This window comes from Chiloscyllium plagiosum, chromosome 5 (genome assembly GCF_004010195.1).
Source record: "Chiloscyllium plagiosum isolate BGI_BamShark_2017 chromosome 5, ASM401019v2, whole genome shotgun sequence".
NCBI classification, from domain to species: domain Eukaryota; kingdom Metazoa; phylum Chordata; class Chondrichthyes; order Orectolobiformes; family Hemiscylliidae; genus Chiloscyllium; species Chiloscyllium plagiosum.
Window position 1 is genome coordinate 118,201,065 of NC_057714.1, and position 18,158 is coordinate 118,219,222.

The following is an 18,158-nucleotide window of genomic DNA, read 5'->3' on the forward strand; positions in this document are numbered from 1 at the left end:
AGTGGAATTCTTAAAAATGCATCAAGGACAGATTTCTCAGCCGATATACAGAAGATCCTTAAAAGATGGGGGCAATCCAGGACTTAATTACAGATAGTGAAGTAAGTGGTTGAAGTATCAGTGGGGGAGCATTTTGCAGATAGTGATGATTATTCTGTTAGATTCAAGATTTTTATAGAAAAGGACTGAAATAGATCTGAAATCAAGGTTATAAATTGGGGGCAAGGCCAATTTAAATAAGATCAGTAGAGGACCTCGACAACATGGACTGGCTGTTGGGGTGAAGATTTGTATTGGTGCAGTGACCACTACCCGAAGGAGGACCTCAGCAAGACACCCTCTGAGGACAAGCAGTCATCTGCACTGAAGAACAGGTCATCGTGGGCTTGATGTCAAGGAGTGCTTAAGACCTAGACACTACATCACTGTGGTGTTTCCCTCCTCATCAAAAAAAAGGATGGTGTAGAGAGATGTGCAATTGCAAAATTTATTGGTTGCAGAGTAAGAATTAAGGCTTTGCCTCGAGAGTCTTTGGACAGCAGTGGCTCCGCAAAAGATACAGGTAAGCTCAGGTAAAATCCTTTTAATTTCCCTCTTTAGTCTTACAGCAGTTAAGGCAGTCACAGGAGTAGATTTCCTACTGTATGGAAACAGATTATTTGGTCCAACAAGTCCACACCAACCCTCTGAAGAGTAACCCACCCAGATCCATTCCCCTACCCAATATTTACCCCTGATTAATGCACCGAGCACTATGGGCAGTTTAGCATGACCAATTCACATCTGCATATCTTTGCATTGTGTTTTAAAACCAATGTAAACACAGGGAGAATGTGCAAACTCCACACAGATAAATTGCCTGAGGTGGGAATCAAATCCAGGTCCCTGGCACTGTGAGGCAGCCGTGCGAACCACTGAGCTACCATGCCACCTGTTAATAGAATGTGGGAGATCAGGGCACATTACATTTTCCTGTTGACTACGCCTGTGGGATGTGCATCAGCGCAGCTCCTGGGAGACCATGTTAGAGAGCTGGAGCTGGATGCACGCAGGATCATCTGAGAAGCTGAGCGCTTCATAGATAAGACTTTTAATGAGGTGGTAACACCTAAGGTGCAGGCCTTCAGGAACGGCAAAGAGGGCAGCCACAGAGTGCACAAATCCCCTGTGGCCATTCTCCTCAAAACTAAGTATACCATTTTGGATATTGTTGGGGGGAATGACAGTTCAATGGAAAGCAGTAGTAGCCAGGTTGGTGACTGCAACTGGCTCTGGGACACAGCAGGAAAGGGAAAGGTAAACAGGAGCTTAGTGATGGGAGAAGCAATAATTATGGGGACTCAATAGAAGACAGAGGGTGGTGGTAGATGGAAAGTTTTCAGCCTGGCTCTTGGTGGCCACTGGTGTTCCGCAGGGATTGGTTCTGGGTGATTTTTACAGATGACCTGCATGAGGAAGTGGAAGGGTGGGTTAGTAAGTTTGTCAATGACACTAAGATTTGTGGTGTTGTAATTAGTGTGGAGGGCTATTGTAGGTTGCAATAAGACATTGACAGGTTGCAGAACTAGGCTGATAAGTGGCAAATGGAGTTCAACCTGGAAAGGTCAAATTTGGAAGGTCAAATTTGAATGCAGAATACAGAGTTAAAGGCAGGATTCTTGGCAGTGTGGAAGAACAGAGGGATCTTGGGGTCCATGTCCATCGATCCCTCAAAGTTGCCACTCAAGTTGATAGAATTGTTAAGAAGGTATATGATGTGTTGACTTTCAATAGCAGGGGGATTGAGTTTAAGAGCCATGAGGTAATGCTGTAGCTCTACAGAGTCCTGGTTAGACCATATTTGGAATATTGTGTTCAGTTCTGGTTGCCTCATTACAAGAAAGATGTGGAAGCTTTTGAGAGGATGCAGAGGAGATTTACCAGGATGCTGCCTAGACTTGATGGCAGTCTTAAGAAGAAAGGTTGAGGGAGCTAGGGCTTTTCTCATTGGAGTGAAGAAGGATGAAAGTGACTTGATAGGGGTGTACAAGATGTTGAGAGGCACAGATGGAGTGGATAGCCAAAGACTTTTTCCCATGGCGGAAATATTTATCACAAGGGGGCATAATTTTATGGTAATTGGAAGACGATTATGGGGAGCTGTCAGATGTACGTTCTTTACTCAGAGAGTGGTGGGTGCGTGGAATGCACTGGCTGCAGTGGTGGTAGAGTCAGATACATCAGGGACATTTAGGCCTCTCTAGGATCGGCACAAACAAGTTAGTACAATGAAGGATATGGAGGTCCGTCTGATCTAAGAGTAGGACAAAAGACCGGCACAACATTGGGGGTCGAAGGGCCTGTACTGTGCAGTACTGTTCTAATTCAATGTTCCAACGTCAGGAAGAAAGGAGAAGGACATGCCTCCCTAACTACATCATAGGAACTGAGTTGGAGAGGGTCGAGAGCGTCAAGTTCCTAGGAGTGACAATAACCAATAATCTGACCTGGTCCTCCCATGTAGATACAACTGTTAAGATCAGATTAGATTAGATTACTTACAGTGTGGAAATAGGCCCTTCAGCCCAACAAGTCCACACCGATCCTCCGAAGAGCAACCCACCCAGACCCATTCCCCTACATTTACACTTTCACCTAACACTAATGGCAATTTAGCATGGCCAATTCATCTAACCTACACATTTTTTGACTGTGGGAAAAAACCAGAGCACCCGGAGGAAACCCATGCAGACACGGGGAGAACGTGCAAACTCCACACAGATAGTTGCCTGAGGCGGGAATTGAACCCGGGTCTCTGGCGCTGTGAGGCAACAGTGCTAAACACTGTACCACCGTGCCACCCCAAAGCCTCACCTTCCTCAGGAGGCTTAGGAAATTCCACACATCCACAAGGACCCTCACCAACTTTTATCAATGCACCATAGAAAGCATTCTATCTGGGTGCAACATGGTTTGGTACAGTAATTGCTCTGCTCAGGATTGTGAGAAACTACAGAAAATATAGAATACAGCAAAGACCATCACGCAAGGCAACCTCCTATCTATTGTCTCCAACTACACTTCCCATTAACATAGAAAAGTAGCCAATATCATCAAAAGATCCCTCCCACCCTACTTATAATCTCTTCCAACTTATTTCTGTCAGGCAGCAGACAAGAACCTTAAACACACGTACTAACAGGTTCAAGAATATCTTCTTCCCTGCTATTATTCCAATGCCTAATGGGCTTTTCTAATTTCAAATCTAATGTTGATCTTGCTTTTGTGCACCTCCTGTGCAGCCATAACCTTGTATACCTCACTCTGTCTAAACACCCTATGATTATATGTCCTTCTATGTTACGATCTGCCTTGTACTATACGCAGAACAAAACTTTTCACTGTACTTAGGTACATGTGACACCAATAAATAAAATAAAATCAGATCAAAGCAATTGAGGATGTACAACAAATGCCAGCCTTCCCAGAGATGCCAACATCCCTTGCAAAAATAACGGAGAAAAATAGGTAGGAGCCAGTCATTGCCATTCCAGGAAACTAATAGTGATCCATGAAACCACAGATAAGTGAGTACTAGCCGTTGAACGTTTAGTTTCAGAAAGAGTAGCCTGTAAACATTTGGGCAGAGCAGGAACTTTTGTGTGCAGATTTGCTTACCTTACCAACAGTAAGATATACTTGCCATAGAGGAAGTGCAAAGAAGGTTCACCAAGCTAATTCCTGGAATGGAGGAATTGTCCTATGATGAAAAATATTAATGGACCTATATTCTGAAGAGTTCCTAAAAAATGGCTGGTGATCTCAGAGATGCATAGAATTTTTATCAGGATCAACAGAATAGGTGATTCCCTGGGTTCCAGTTGTAAGGATTCCATCTCAGAATAAGGACAGACCTTTTAAAATGAATGAGGTCAAGAATTTCTTCATACAAACGTACAAGTTAGTAGAGGAATTGGCCATTCAGCCTGCTTTTCCATTTAATAAGGTAATTGTTGATCTGATCTGTAACCACAAACCTGCATTACACCTGCCCCAATATTCTTTTGCCACCTCAATAAGAATCTGTCCATATCTGCCTTAAAAATACAGGCCAACTGCCTTATCCCCAGAATCATTTTCAGCGGGTTCCTAATGAAGGGCTTATGCCCGGAACATTGATTCTCCTAGTTCTAGGATGCTGCCTGACCTGTTGTGCTTTTCCAGCAACAGACTCTCAACTCTGATCACCAGCATCTGCGGTCCTCACCTCCTCCTAGTTGGTTTCAGTTAACTGCAGTTTACTGTGGTCCGAACATATTAAAGGGAATGTTTGAGCTGCAACGACCGGGGCTGCTGGGAAGGTATATTTCCCATTTAAATGAAAGAGATTGTTCCTATCTGCGGTTTCGAGTTTCCACGGTAGGTCTTGAAACGTATTGCCCGCGGGTACGGGGAGGGATTACTGTCCTCAAGGACTCTGTTTACACCACCCTTTAGATCATAAGACATTGGAGTTTGCTCTGCCATTAAATGAGATCATGGCTGACCTAACTATCCTCAAATACTTTTTCCCCATAACCCTCACTTCCTTTACTGTTTATAAATCTCTCTGTCTTGAGTCAAAATCCTGGAATTCCCTCATTGACAACACGGTGGGTCTACCTCCAACACATATACTGCAGTTCACCACCACCTTCTTAACAGCAGCTAGGGAAGGAAAATAAATGCTGACCCATCTCACAATATCCAGGTCACACAAATGAATTTAAAAAAAAACTTAGTAACAGTCTTTTCAGCCCTCTGTGGTCAAAACTTCCACAGATACACTACCATCTGTGAGAAGGTGAGCAGGTCTGGTGGATTGGCCATGCTAAATTGCCCTGTCCAGATATGTGCAGGCTAAGTGGACTAATCATGGAAAATGTGAGGTTACAGTGATAGGGTGGGGTATGGGTCTATATGAGATGCTGTTCAGATTTATGCTGTTTAAATGGGCCATATGGCCTCTGGTTGTACTATAGGACATAGCTGCCGGACTGTCTTCAGTAGATGTTGAGGGAACCAACAAGAGATAAAAACTTGACCTCATTCTCACAAGTCTGTCTGCCACGATACATCACTGCAAAACACCATTGCTAAGAATGACCACTACACAGGCCTTGTAGAAATGAAATGCTGTCTTCACGCTGAGGATCTTGTCCATCATGTATGGCACAATCACTGTGCTAAATGGGATAGAGTTTGAACAGATCTAGCAACTCAAGATTGGGCTTCCATAAGGCATGGTGCACCATCGACAGCAACATAATTTTATATCAGCGCAACTTCATAGCCCTGATTATTCCACTACTGTCAAGCCAGAGGTTCAATGAAGAGTGCAGGAGGACTTGCCAGGAGCAACAAAAGTGAGGTGACAACATAAAGCAACCAGAGACAAAGTAACTGCAGATGCTGGAATCCAGGAGGCAGGGAGAACACAACAAGCCAGACAGCATCAGGAAGTGGAGAAGTCAATGTTTCGGGTGCAACCCTTCTTCAGGACTGGGAGTGTGTGTAAGGGCAGCTGCAGATAAAAGGAGCGTTGGGAGCAGGGTTGTGAGGTAGTGTTAGGTGAAGGCAGGTAGAGGGTACAACTTGGTTGGTCAATGGAAGGGATGAATCTGGGAGGAATGGAAGGGATGGGGAGCGGCTGGGAAGGGAGTCGGAGGATGGTAAGGGAGGTTATTTGAAATTGGGCGGCACGGTGGCACAATGGTTAGCACTGTTGCCTCACAGCGCCAGAGACCCGGGTTCAATTCCCGCCTCAGGCGACTGTCTGTGTGGAGTTTGCACATTCTCCCCATGTCTGCGTGGGTTTCCTCCCACAGTCCAAAAAAAATGTGCGGGTTAGGTGAATTGACCATGCTAAATTGCCCATAGTGTTAGTTGAAGGGGTAAATGTAGGGTAATGGGTCTGGGTGGGTTGCGCTTCGGCAGGTCGGTGTGGACGTGTTGGGCCGAAGGGTCTGTTTCCACACTGTAAGTAATCTAATCAATGTCGAGTCCTCTGGGTTGTAGGCTGCCTAATTGGAAGATGAGGTGTTATTTCTTCAATTTGTGGTTTGATTCTTTGTGGCAATGAAGAAGGCCAAGTGCGGTCATGTCGGAAAGGGAGTGGGAAGGGGAATTAAAATGGATGGTGACTAGGAGGTGACTGGGAGGTCCAGTTAGACCCTGCACATCCGGCTGAGATGCTCAACAAAATGTTACCTTAACTTAGATTTGGTCTCCCCAATGTAGAGAAGACCACATCAAGAGCACCAGATACAGTGGTGGAAGAGAGGCTGGAAGAGAGGCAGGTAAACCTGTCTCACCTGGAAGGACTGTGTGGGGCCCTGGATGGAAGTGAGGTAGATGGTGTGCTGGCAGGTTTTGCATCTTTTCCAGTTACAGGGAAAGGTACCTCAGGGTTTGGGTGGAGGGTGGAGGCGTGCGGTGTTTGGTATGGAGAGTGGCACAAACCAAAGATGGCAAAGATAAGGGTCCTTGCAGAAGGCAGAGAGGGACGGGGAGGGGAAGATGTGCTTGGTGATGGGGTCTAGTTGGAGTTTGCAGAAATGTTTAAAGGTGATATGTTGGATGCGGAGGCTGGTGGGATGGTAGGTGAAGACAAGGGGGACTCTGTCTTTATTGTATTTGGGGGTGTTTAGAGCAGTGGAATGGGAAATGGAGGTGGTGCAGTGGAGAGCAGTCTGGGTGACAGTAGGAGGAAAAGCATGTTGTTTGAAATAGGTGGACATCTGGGATGCCTGGGAGTGGAATGTCTCCTCATCAGAGCAGATGTGGCGGAAGCAGAGGAATTTGGAGAATGGGATGGAGCTCTTACTGGATGCTGGTGGGCGGAGGAGTAGTCCAGGCAGTTGTGAGAGTCTGTGGGGTTGTAGTATATGTCCGTCTGGAGACTGTCGCTGGATATGGAAATGGAGAGGTCAAGAAAGGGGAGGAAGGGGCCTGATGTGGACCAAGTGAATTTGAGGGCAGGATGGAAGTTGCACAAATGCAGTCATCGATGTAAGGGCAGAAGAGTTGGGCCACCCCTGGATTTGTAGGAAATGGAAGGAGTTAAAGGAAAAGTTATTAAGGGTGAGGATTAGTTCGGCAAGGCGGGGGAGAGTATTAGTGAAGGGGGACTGGATGGGTCGGTTGGACAGGAATCCAATCCTTGGTTCGTGTCACTCTCCCCACCAAAGTCCCCAAACCCCCAGGTACTTTCCGTTTGCAACCGAGAAAGGTGCAAAACCTGACGGTACACCACCCCCCTCACCTCCATCCAGAGCCCCAAACAGCCCTTCCAGGTGAGACAGAGGTTCACCTGCCTCTCCTCCAACCTAGTTTACTGTATCCGGTGCTCCTGATGTGGTCTTCTCGACATCAGAGAGTCCAAATGTAAACTAAGAGAATGTTTCACCAAGCATCTCAGCCGGGCTTGCAGAGGCTGACCAGACGTCCTAGTCACCACCCATTTTAATTCCCATTTACACTACCTTTCTGACATGACCATCCTTGGCCTTTGCCATTGCCACAATGAATCAAACTGCAAATTGGAGGAATAACATCTCACCTTCCACTTGGGCAGCCGACAGCCCGGAGGACTCAACATTGAGTTCTCCAATTTCAAACGACCTCCTTTACCATCCCCCGACTCCCTTTCCAGCTGCTACCCTTCCCTTCCATTCCTCCCAGCCACCTACCAGATTCATCCCTCCCATCGACTAACCAGGTTGTACCCGCTACCTGTCTCCACTTATTCCCATCTCACGAATCTGCCCACCTCACCTCCTCTATCTGCAGCTCCCCTTACACCACCCCCAGTTCAGAAGAAGGGTTACACCCAAAACAATGACTTCTCCACCTCCTGATGCTGCCTGGCTTGCTGTGTTGTCCCAGCCTTCTGCTTGTCTAGCATGAAGCTACCACACAAGACTAGTTACATGGCAAACAGCATAAACAGCAAGTGAAAGACAGAGCTAAGTGCTCCCACAGCCAATGGATCAGGTCTGAGTTCTACAGTCCTGCCACTTACAGTTGTAAATGATAGTGGACAATTAAACAACCCATTGGAGAAGGAGGCTCACAAATATCATCCTCAGTGATGGAAGAGCCCAACACATCAGTGCAAATGATAAGGCTGAAGCACTCACAGCAATCTTTAGCCAGAAATGCTGACTGGATGATCCATCCTGGCCTCTTCTAGTGTTTGCCAGTGATACCAATCCAGTCAATTTTATTCACTGCACATGTTGTCAGGAAATGATTGGAAGCACTGCACACTGTAAAGGCTATTGGCCCTGAGAACATTCTGCCAATGGTACTGAAACCTTGTGCTCCAAAACCTGCTTCTCTTCTAGCCAAGGTAGACATGCAGGAGGCTGGGAGAACACAAGTCAGGCAGCATCATGAGGTGGCGAAGTTGATGTTTCGGGAGTAACCCTTCTTCAGGACCCCGAAATATTGACTTCTGCACCTCCCGATGCTAGCTGGCTTGCTGTGTTTTCCCAACCTCCGGCTTGTCTACCTTGGGTTCCAGCACCTGCAGTTTTTTTTCGTCTTTCCCCTCGCCAAGCTGATCCAGGAGAGTTACAGCACTTGTATCTACCTGACAATATGGAAAATTGTCCAGGTATGTCTGTACACAAAAAGCAGGGTAAATCCAATCTGGCTAATTATATCAGTAAAGTAATTTAAGATGTTATCAACAGTTGCTACCAAGCAGTGCCTGCTCAGCAATAACCTGACTACCCTTGCCCAATTTGGGTTCTTCCAGGGCCGCTCAGTTCCTAACTACATAACAGCCTTGTCCAAAAGTGTTCAAAAGATCTGAATGCCAGAAGTAAGTGAGAGTGATAGTCTTCGACATTAAGGCCACATTTGGCCAAGTATGGCATCAAGGAGCCTTAGCAAAACTGGAGTCATTGGGATCTAGGGAAAACTTTCTGCTGATTGGACTTATACATGGCAGAATGGAAGTTGATTGTGGTTGTTGGAAATTGATTATCTGAGCTGCAGGGCATTTCTGCAGGAATTCCTCAGGGTAATGCTCTAAGCCCAGCCATCTTCAGCTGCTTCTTCAGTGACCTTTCCTCTCTCATAATGTCAGAAGTGGGGATATTCACTGATGATTGCACAATGTTCAGCTCCAGATAAAAGTCTTCTGATCCTGAAGCAGTCTATGTCCAAATGAGCAACAATTATGTCACACAATTGTGCCAGGCAATTACTATCTCCAATAACAGACAATTCACCCACCATATCTTGACATTCAATGACGTTACCACCATTGAAACCCCCACTATCACATCCTGGGGATTATTATTGACCAGAAACTCAACTGGACTTGACATGTTATCACAATGGCTACAAGATCAGGACAGAGGCTAGGAATACTATGGCAACAAACTCGTCTCCTGACTCCACAAACCCTGTTCACTGTCTATAAGGAACAAGTCATGAGTGTGATAGAGCATGCCCCACTTGCCTAACTGTGTGCAGCCTCAATAACAGTCAAGAAACTTGACACCATCCAGGACAAAGCTGCCATCTTGATTGACACCACATCAGAATCATCCACTTCCTCCACCACCGAAACTCAATAGCAATGTGTACAATCTACAAGATGTATGCAGAAATTCATCAAAGATCTTGTGCCAGCTCCTTCCAACTGCATAACCAGTTCTATCTAGAAGGACAAAGGCAAGTTGTCCTTCTGTAAGTACCTCTCTGAGTCACAGTCTTGATATGGAAATATATCACCGTTCTTTTAGTATCCCTGGGTCAAAATTCTGGAATTTCCTCCCTGATAGCATTGTGGATCTACCTATAGCATACAGATTGCAGCTGTTGAAGAAGACCGCTCTCTGCCACCCTCTCAACAGCAACTAGGGATGTACAATAAATGGTGACCCAGCCAATGATGCCTATGTCCCATGAGTGAATGAAAAAACAATACAATTAACTTAAGCATTTAGTTTTATTTATTTATTTTTGTATTGATTTTGGCAAGATGGTCTAAATTCTGCAATGGCCGTCAAATTTTCAACTTTGAGTTGAATTTAAAGTATATTCATTGCTAGGTTTATTGGGATATGCAGTGTGCGTTTCTTCATCTCAGAGTTGTGCTCCTACCCTTATGCATGTTATAGACCATAGTAGATACAAATAGAACTTTGATTTAAATAATGTCAGATTAGTTTTGGTTGACTGGCCAAATCGATAGAAGACAGAATTTGTTATTATGATTAGATTGATCTGATTGTTACAGTTCATGTGCTAATAGGGGAAGGTAATGGAACTGGGGTAGTATCACTTGTCTAGTAATCCAGATGCACAAACCAATATTCAATGAATAAAATCTGGGTCTGAGAACTTTAATGGTTAGTATGAAATTATCATTGATTATTGTAAAAACCCATCTGTTTCATTATTGACCTTTTGAGATGGATGTATGGTCCGGTCCAACTTTTATGTGATGCCCAATACATGGTAATGCGGTTGATTCTTAAGTTTTGGCTGAAATAGCCTAGCAAGCTACTCATTTGAAGGGACATTGAGAGTGAGCAACAAATATTTGTCTTCAGAGACATCCACGTCAACATTGTTTGGTGAGCATTGAATTTACCAATGCTTTATTCTTTTCAGAACGTGCACCTTCAGCCTTGAAAAATGTTCGAGTTGCATCTGCAATACAGTCAATCACAGGTAACTACAACTAAACAGTTATACCATCTCATTACAATACTTTGTACCAAGTACTAAGTTTCCACTGAAATAGCCTAGCAAGCAACTCTTTCAAGGGGGACATTGAAGGTGAGCAACAAATGCTTGTTTTCATAGACCTCCACGTTGACATTGTTTGGTGAGTGTTGAGTTCTCACTTCTGTTTACTCTTTATTCTTTTCAGAACGTGCACCTGCAGCCTTAAGTAATCGAATTGCATCTGCAGTACCATCAGGCATAGGTAACTACAGCTAAACAGTTATACCATCTCATTTCAATATTTTGTACCAAGTATCAATAACAACATTGTGAGTTATTTCCTCAGAACTGCTCTGCCTTCATAACTTAGTTGAAATTTCAGTCAAATCCCTTTAACTCAAGAATATTAGCTACTTTGAAGGGTTGGAATGATGAATCATTTACTTACTGGTGCCAAAATCATTGTTACAATCGAATGGTACATGATGTCTGTGTAGTTTTATGTTGAAAATTGCATTTGACCCTTAAATGTTTAAACATTTGGAGATTTGGAGTTCTTAAAACTTGCTATGGTAGCACATTGAAAATAAATCCTTGCTATTTCTGGAGTTGTCACAAAAATTAAGGGTTTTAACAAAGTTTGCCTTTAGGTCCAGATCGATAGAGAGTGTGGACCAAGTTTCTAAGAACTACTATTTATTAGAAATAAATAGACTTTAAGTACAGATAAACAGTTATGAAGTGTTGATGTAACTCTACTAGTTAAAACTCTAAAAACCTTATTCATTTTAGCTTCCCATGACTATCATGTTTGTTGATATCTTTTGCTTCGGGTCTTCTTTAACTTCCATGCATGAGGAACAACTAGTTTACATACTATAAGATCTCTGACTTGTTGGTTAAAAGTCACAGTTTACAGTGATTAATAAGGGCAAATAAAGTTTTTTATTTAAACTACAGAGACAAAAATAGCATTTTCTGTTCCAGAAGTCTGAAGGCTTTTGCCATCTCTCACCTACATGTTGTTCAGCCACCCTGGGACCAATCACACAGTTATTGGCAGGCAGAAGGCTTTTGTCGTCGACTACTGGTCCTCACTCCAGAAAGCAATTAGCTCCTTGTTGCTGGCCAAATCCCATTCTGCATAAACTTCGTGGCTCCAGCTCGAGTAACTTCCCCCATTGGTTGAACAGTATAAACTCTAGGTGCTAGTAACTTGAAATTAATAAATGCAGCAATCCTTTCCACAATCCTTGGAATACTGTGTACAGTTCTGGTCACCGCATTATAAGAAGGATGTGGAAGCTTTGGAAAGGGTGCAGAGGAGATTTACTAGGATGTTGCCTGGTATGGAGGGAAGGTCTTATGAGGGAAGGTTGAGGGGCTTGAGGCTGTTTTCGTTAGAGAGAAGAAGGTTGAGAGGTGACTTAATAGAGACATATAAGATAATCAGAGGGTTAGATAGGGTGGACAGGGAGAGCTTTTTTCCAAGTATGGTGAGGATGAGCACAAGGGGGCATAGCTTTAAATTGAGGAGTGATAGATATAGGACAGAATCCAGTGATAGTTTCTTTATTCAGAGAGTAGTAAGGATATGGAATGCTTTACCTGCAACAGTAGTAGATTCACCAACTTTAAGTATATTTAAGTCGTCATTGGACAAGCATATGGATGTACATGGAATAGTGTAGGTTAGATGGGCTTCAGGTTAGTATGACAGGTCGGCGCAACATCGAGGGCTGAAGGGCCTGTACTGCGCTGTAATGTTCTATGTCCTATGTTAATCCATGGTTCTTGAAACAGTCTTTCTTTCCCATTTTTGTCCTCAGTGTAAAATGCAGAATAATAAAAAAGTTGCAGTCTTCACAAAGTTGAAACTTTTCATTAGGACTGAAAGCAAGAAGACCAACTTTAGAAAGGAAATGATAACATCCAGCATGGGAAGAAAATGCTGACTGGTTGGCTTGTGGTTGACTTGGAAATGTTAACTGTCAATCTTCATTGACTGATTAAATTCAAAGTAGGCAAGTACCTACTGATTAATCGGGGTGTTGCTGTAGTGGTGCAGCAGAATTTTTTCTGTCTCAGTTACCCTACCTTCTTCAACGATGGTACAATGTGTGGACATAATCCTTTTCATAATCCTTCTCTCTTGTCAAGAGGAAGAAGACTTATGATGATATGTGAAGGCTCAGTTAGAGTTACAAGTTAGCCAGGAAAGAGCTAAAGAAAGAGTTAAGAAGAGCCAAGAGGGAACATGAGAAGTTGTTGGCAGATAGGATCAAGGAAAACCCTAAGGGTTTCTGCAGGTTTAGATTAGATTAGATTAGATTAGATTACTTACAGTGTGGAAACAGGCCCTTCGGTCCAACAAGTCCACACCGACCCGCCGAAGCGTAACCCACCCAGACCCCTACATTTACCCCTTACCTAACACTACGGACAATTTAGCATGGCCAATTCACCTGACCTGCACATCTTTGTGACTGTGGGAGGAAACTGGAGCACCCGGAGGAAACCCACGCAGACATGGGGAGAACGTGCAAACTCCACACAGTCAGTTGCCTGAGGCGGGAACTGAACCCGGGTCTCTGGCGCTGTGAGGCAGCAGTGCTAACCGCTGTGCCACCGTGCCGCCCACCAAGGTATATCAAGAATAAAAGAATGACAAGATCAGGGCCAATCAAGGATAGTAGTGGGAAGTTGTGCGTAGAGTCAGAGGAGATAAGGGAAGCGCTAAATGAATATTTTTCATCAGTATTCACACTGGAAAAAGACAGGGTTGTCAAGGAGAACACTGATATGCAGGCTGCTAGACTAGATAGGATTGAGGTTCACAAGGAGGAGGCGTAAAAATAAATAAGTCACCTGGGCTGGATGGGATTTATCCTAGGATTCTCTGGGAAGCCAAGAAGGAGATTACCGAGCCTTTGGCTTTATGTCGTCATTGTCTACAGGAATAGTGCCAGAAGCCTGGAGGATAGCAAATGTTGTCCCCTTGTTCACGAAGGGGAGTAGAGACAACCCTGGTAATTATAGACCAGTGAGCGTTACTTCGATTGTGGGTAAAATGTTGGAAAGGGTTATAAGAGATTGGATTTATAATAATCTAGAAAGGAATAATTTGATTAGGGATAGTCAACATGGTTTTGTGAAGGGTAGGTCGTGCCTCACAAATATTATTGAGTTCTTTGAGAAGGTGACCAAACAGGTGGACGAGGATAAGGTGGTTGATGTGTATATGGATTATAGTAAGGCATTTGATAAGGTGCCCCCACGGTATGATATTGCACAAAATACAGAGGCATGGGATTGAGGGTGATGTAACAGTTAGGATCAGAAACTGGCTAGCTGAAAAAAGTCAGGGGGTTGATGGGAAACATTCATCCTGAAGTTCAGTTACTAGTGGTGTACCACACTGATCTACTGACTATCATTTTTATAAACGAGCTGGATGAGGGCGTAGAAGGATGGGTTAGTAAAATTACACGTGACACTAAGGTTGGTAGAGTTGTGGATAGTGTAGAAGGATGTTGTAGTTGCAGAGTGGTATAGATAAGCTGTAGAGCTGGATTGGGAGGTGGCAAATGGAGTTTAATGTGGAAAAGTGTGAGATGATGCACTTTGGAAGGAGCAACAGGAATGCAGAGTACTGGGCTAATGGTAAGATTCTTGGTAGTGTAGATTAGCAGAAGGATCTTGGTGTCTATGCACATAGATCCCTGAAAGTTGCCATCAAAGTTGGTAGGGGTGTTAAGAAGGCATGTGGTATGTTAGCTTTTATTAGTAGAGAGATTGAGTTTTGGAACCATGAGGTCATGCTGCAGCTATGCAAAATTCTGGGGTGACCGCACTTGGAGTATTGCATACAGTTCTGGTCACTGCATTATAGGAAGGATGTGGAAGCTTTGGAAAAGATTCAGAGGACTTTATCTGTGTGTTTGGTTTAATTAACAGAGGGGTGGACGCCAAGAAATTGTTTCCGTTAGGCGAGGAGACTAGGACCCGTGGGCACAGCCTTAGAATTAGAGGGGGTAAATTCAGAACAGAAATGCGAAGACATTTCTTCAGCCAGAGAGTGGAGGGCCTGTGGAATTCATTGCCGCGGAGTGCAGTGGAGGCCAGGACGCTAAATGGCTTCAAGGCCGAGATTGATAAATTCTTGATGTCACAAGGAATTAAGGGCTACGGGGAGAATGCTGGTAAGTGGAGTTGAAATGCCCATCAGCCATGATTAAATGGCGGAGTGGACTCGATGGGCTGAATGGCCTTACTTCCACTCCTATGTCTTATGGTCTTATGGTTTTGCCGCCACGTTGTAACAGTTTGGGAGCTTGAGTCTGAGATTTGGACAGGTTTACACGGATCCAATCTGAGATTTGGACAGATTTGAATGGATTTGGGGTATAAAAGATCCCAGGAGCTTTAAACCCTTGCCTGTTAGTGTCCTTGATCTTTAAATAAAATGTTGGTGATACAATTTGTTTAATTTTGGTTACTTGTAGTTGGTTAAATTACAAGTGAGATAAATAGCTCTTAAGATTGCTAAATAGATTCGGGGTCTGAAGATTCTTCCCCAATTTGCCAGGAAAGTTTAGCAAGACAGAAGAAGGCCATACTTTTAGAATTAGCAAGTAGGTTAGAATTGGGTCTAACTGGGAACAAAAGGAAAGCTGAAATTGTAATGGAGTTAGTCAAGCACTTAGGTTTGTCAGAGAAACAGACAAGTGTAGTAGAGTTAGGAAAACTTCAATTATAGTTGAGGCAAATTTAGTCAGAAGATAAAGAAAGGGAAAGATGATCCATGAGAGGAGAGAGAGAGAAAGAAAAAGAGAGACAAAGGAGAGAGAGAAGTAAGAGAAAGAGAGAGAGGAAAAAGAGTGAGAAGGTTCTTAGCTGAGCAAAGAAAGAGAGAAGAAAGAGAAAGGGAGAGAGAATTTGAACTTCAGAAGTTGCGCATTATTCAGGAAAGCCAAGTTAACAGGTTGGAGATAAAGAGAAAAGGTAGTGATATATGCAAATACGTTAAAATATTGCCACATTTTGATGAGAAAAATGTCAAAGTCTTATTTATTTCATTTGAAAAATTGGCTCAGCAGATGGAATGGTCAGAGAACTTGTGGGTAATGCTAGTTCAAATGAAGCTGGTCGGCAGAGCTAATGAGGTATTTGCAGCGCTGTCAGATGAGGCGTCAAAAGATTATGAAGGGGTCAAACAAGCTATTTTAAGTGCTTATGAATTGGTACTAGAAAGCGTATAGACAGTGGTTCAGAAACATAAATCAGGAACCAGGTAAGACTTATGTTGAGTTCGAAAGAATTAAAGCATAGTAATTTGAGAGATGGGCACGGGCATTAAAAATAGATAAGACCTATGACGCTTTGAGAAAGGTTATTCTTCTGGAAGAGTTTAAAACCTTACTTCCAGAGATGATAAGAATTCATGTGAATGAAAAGAAAATTCACCGAGTTAGGAGAACAGCACAGTTGGCAGATGAATATGCACTGGTGCATAAGGTAAAAGTTAACTTTTCCAAGAATTTCCTCCTGTGAGAGATAGAAATTGGAAGGAGGGGAGATCCTACACTACAAAACAAAGATTAGAGCACACAGGTAATTGTTTACCACAAGTGGAAAAAGAAACCCAAGAGGGTGGAAAGGAAGTGAGAGGCCTCAGGTGTTTTCACTGCAATGGAGTGCGACACAGACAATTAGAGTGCTGGTGGTTTTAAGAAGGGAAAAGGTGTCTTCACTGCCAGAAAGTGGGTCATGTAAAGGTCATGGTGCTGATTGTTAAAGAAAGGCACTGTGGGAAATGATGTAGTTAAAAGAGGCTAAACCAGTGGTATTAGTGAAAGTAGCAAAGGAAACCCCAAGAAAATTCAAGGAGCTGCAGGAGTGTGCACAGCCTATGCAGGGGCTGGGTATGGAGTTAGTGCCTGAGCTCTGTAAAAAATTCACCTCTGTGGTTAAAGTTTACTCAGAAAGAATAGGAGGAAAAGGGAAAGGAGTTATAATTTTGAGAGATATGGGATCTAATCAGTCTCTAATAGTAAGAGATGAACGTATTTGCACTCTTTCTGATCTGTTACCTGAGAGAGTGGTAAATTGTGAGATAGATGGACAGAAATTTAGCGTTCCCCTATGTAACAGACTGGTGATGTAACAGTGGGAGTGATTGACAGAGTGTCAGTTCCAGGAATACAGTTTGTTCTTGGGAACAATTCAGTCAGATCCAAGATGGGAGTGACACTCCTTGTTGTGGAGAAGCCCAAGGAACACCAGGAAACTGAGGAGTTAAAAGAAAAATACCCTGGAAATTTTCTAGACTGTGTAGTAACAAGATCCCACTGTCATAAGTCCCAGCAAGACTCAAAACCGAAAGAGAAAGATGAAGGAGTTGATGTTCAGTTAGCGGACATCCTGTTTGACGTAATGGTGCAGCAAAAGCCTGAACAGGATGAGGGTCAGGCAAAAGTGTTTAGTGCTGAAAGGCTAATGGACTTAGAAAAGAAAGACAAGACAATAAAAAATATATATGTATATATATCGATGCTTGTTCAGAAGAGGAGTCATAAGGTATACCTGAGGGTTATTATCTTAAAGATAGAATCCTAAGATGAAAATAGAGACCATGGCAGGTTAGTGCAGAGAAGAAATGCACAGAAGTGCACTAGATTGTGTTGCTGGTAGCATACAGACAGGAAGTCTTACAGGTAGCACATAAATTTCCAGTAGGTGCTCACCTAGGTGTATGGAAGACTGAGGCTAAGGTACAAAAGCATTTCTATTGGCCCGGACTGCACAAGGGTGTGGTTAACTTTTGCCATACATGTCATATGTGCCAAATAGTAGGTAAGGCACAGGCAGTAATAAAGCCAGAAGAACCTTTCACGTGGGTTATAATTGTTTTGTAGGTCCCCTCCTGGGAACTAAAAGTGGGAACCAGTACTTGTTAGCCATAATGGATTTGTCTACCAGATTTCTGGAGGCAATTCCATTCTGGAGTCTTAAGGTAAAAGTGGTAGAGGAGTTAGTCACTTTTTTCACATGGTATGGGCTACTCAGAGAGATTCAGTCAGACCAGAGTCTAATTTTACTTCAAGGCTTTTTAAGGAAGTCATGGATAGCTTAGGCATATAGCACTTTAAGGAGAAAGTCAGGTCTGCAGATGCTGGAGATCAGAGCTGAAAATGTGTTGCTGGAACACCACAGCAGGTCAGGCAGCATTCAGGGAACAGGAGAATCGACGTTTCGGGCATAAGCCCTTCTTCAGGAATGAGGCAAGTGTGTCCAGCAGGCTAAGATAAAAGGTAGGGAGGAGGGACTTGGGGGATGGGCGTTGGAAATGCGATAGGTGGAAAGAGGTCAAGGTGAGGGTGATAGGTCAGACTGGGGTGGGGGCGGAGAGGTCAGGAAGAAGATTGCAGGTTAGGAAGGCGGTGCTG

General features: G+C 43.6%; 1 protein-coding gene across 1 annotated transcript in view; it reads left to right on the forward strand.

Annotated features, from left to right (window-relative positions):
• LOC122550339 (speriolin-like protein) overlaps window positions 1–18,158 on the forward strand; it is a 62,507-nt gene that overhangs the window by 14,212 nt on the left and 30,137 nt on the right. Inside the window, exons 5-6 of the mRNA XM_043691066.1 lie at window positions 10,654–10,713; window positions 10,916–10,972. Of these exons, the coding sequence (XP_043547001.1) occupies window positions 10,654–10,713; window positions 10,916–10,972 (117 nt within the window). The remainder of the gene's footprint in view (window positions 1–10,653; window positions 10,714–10,915; window positions 10,973–18,158) is intronic.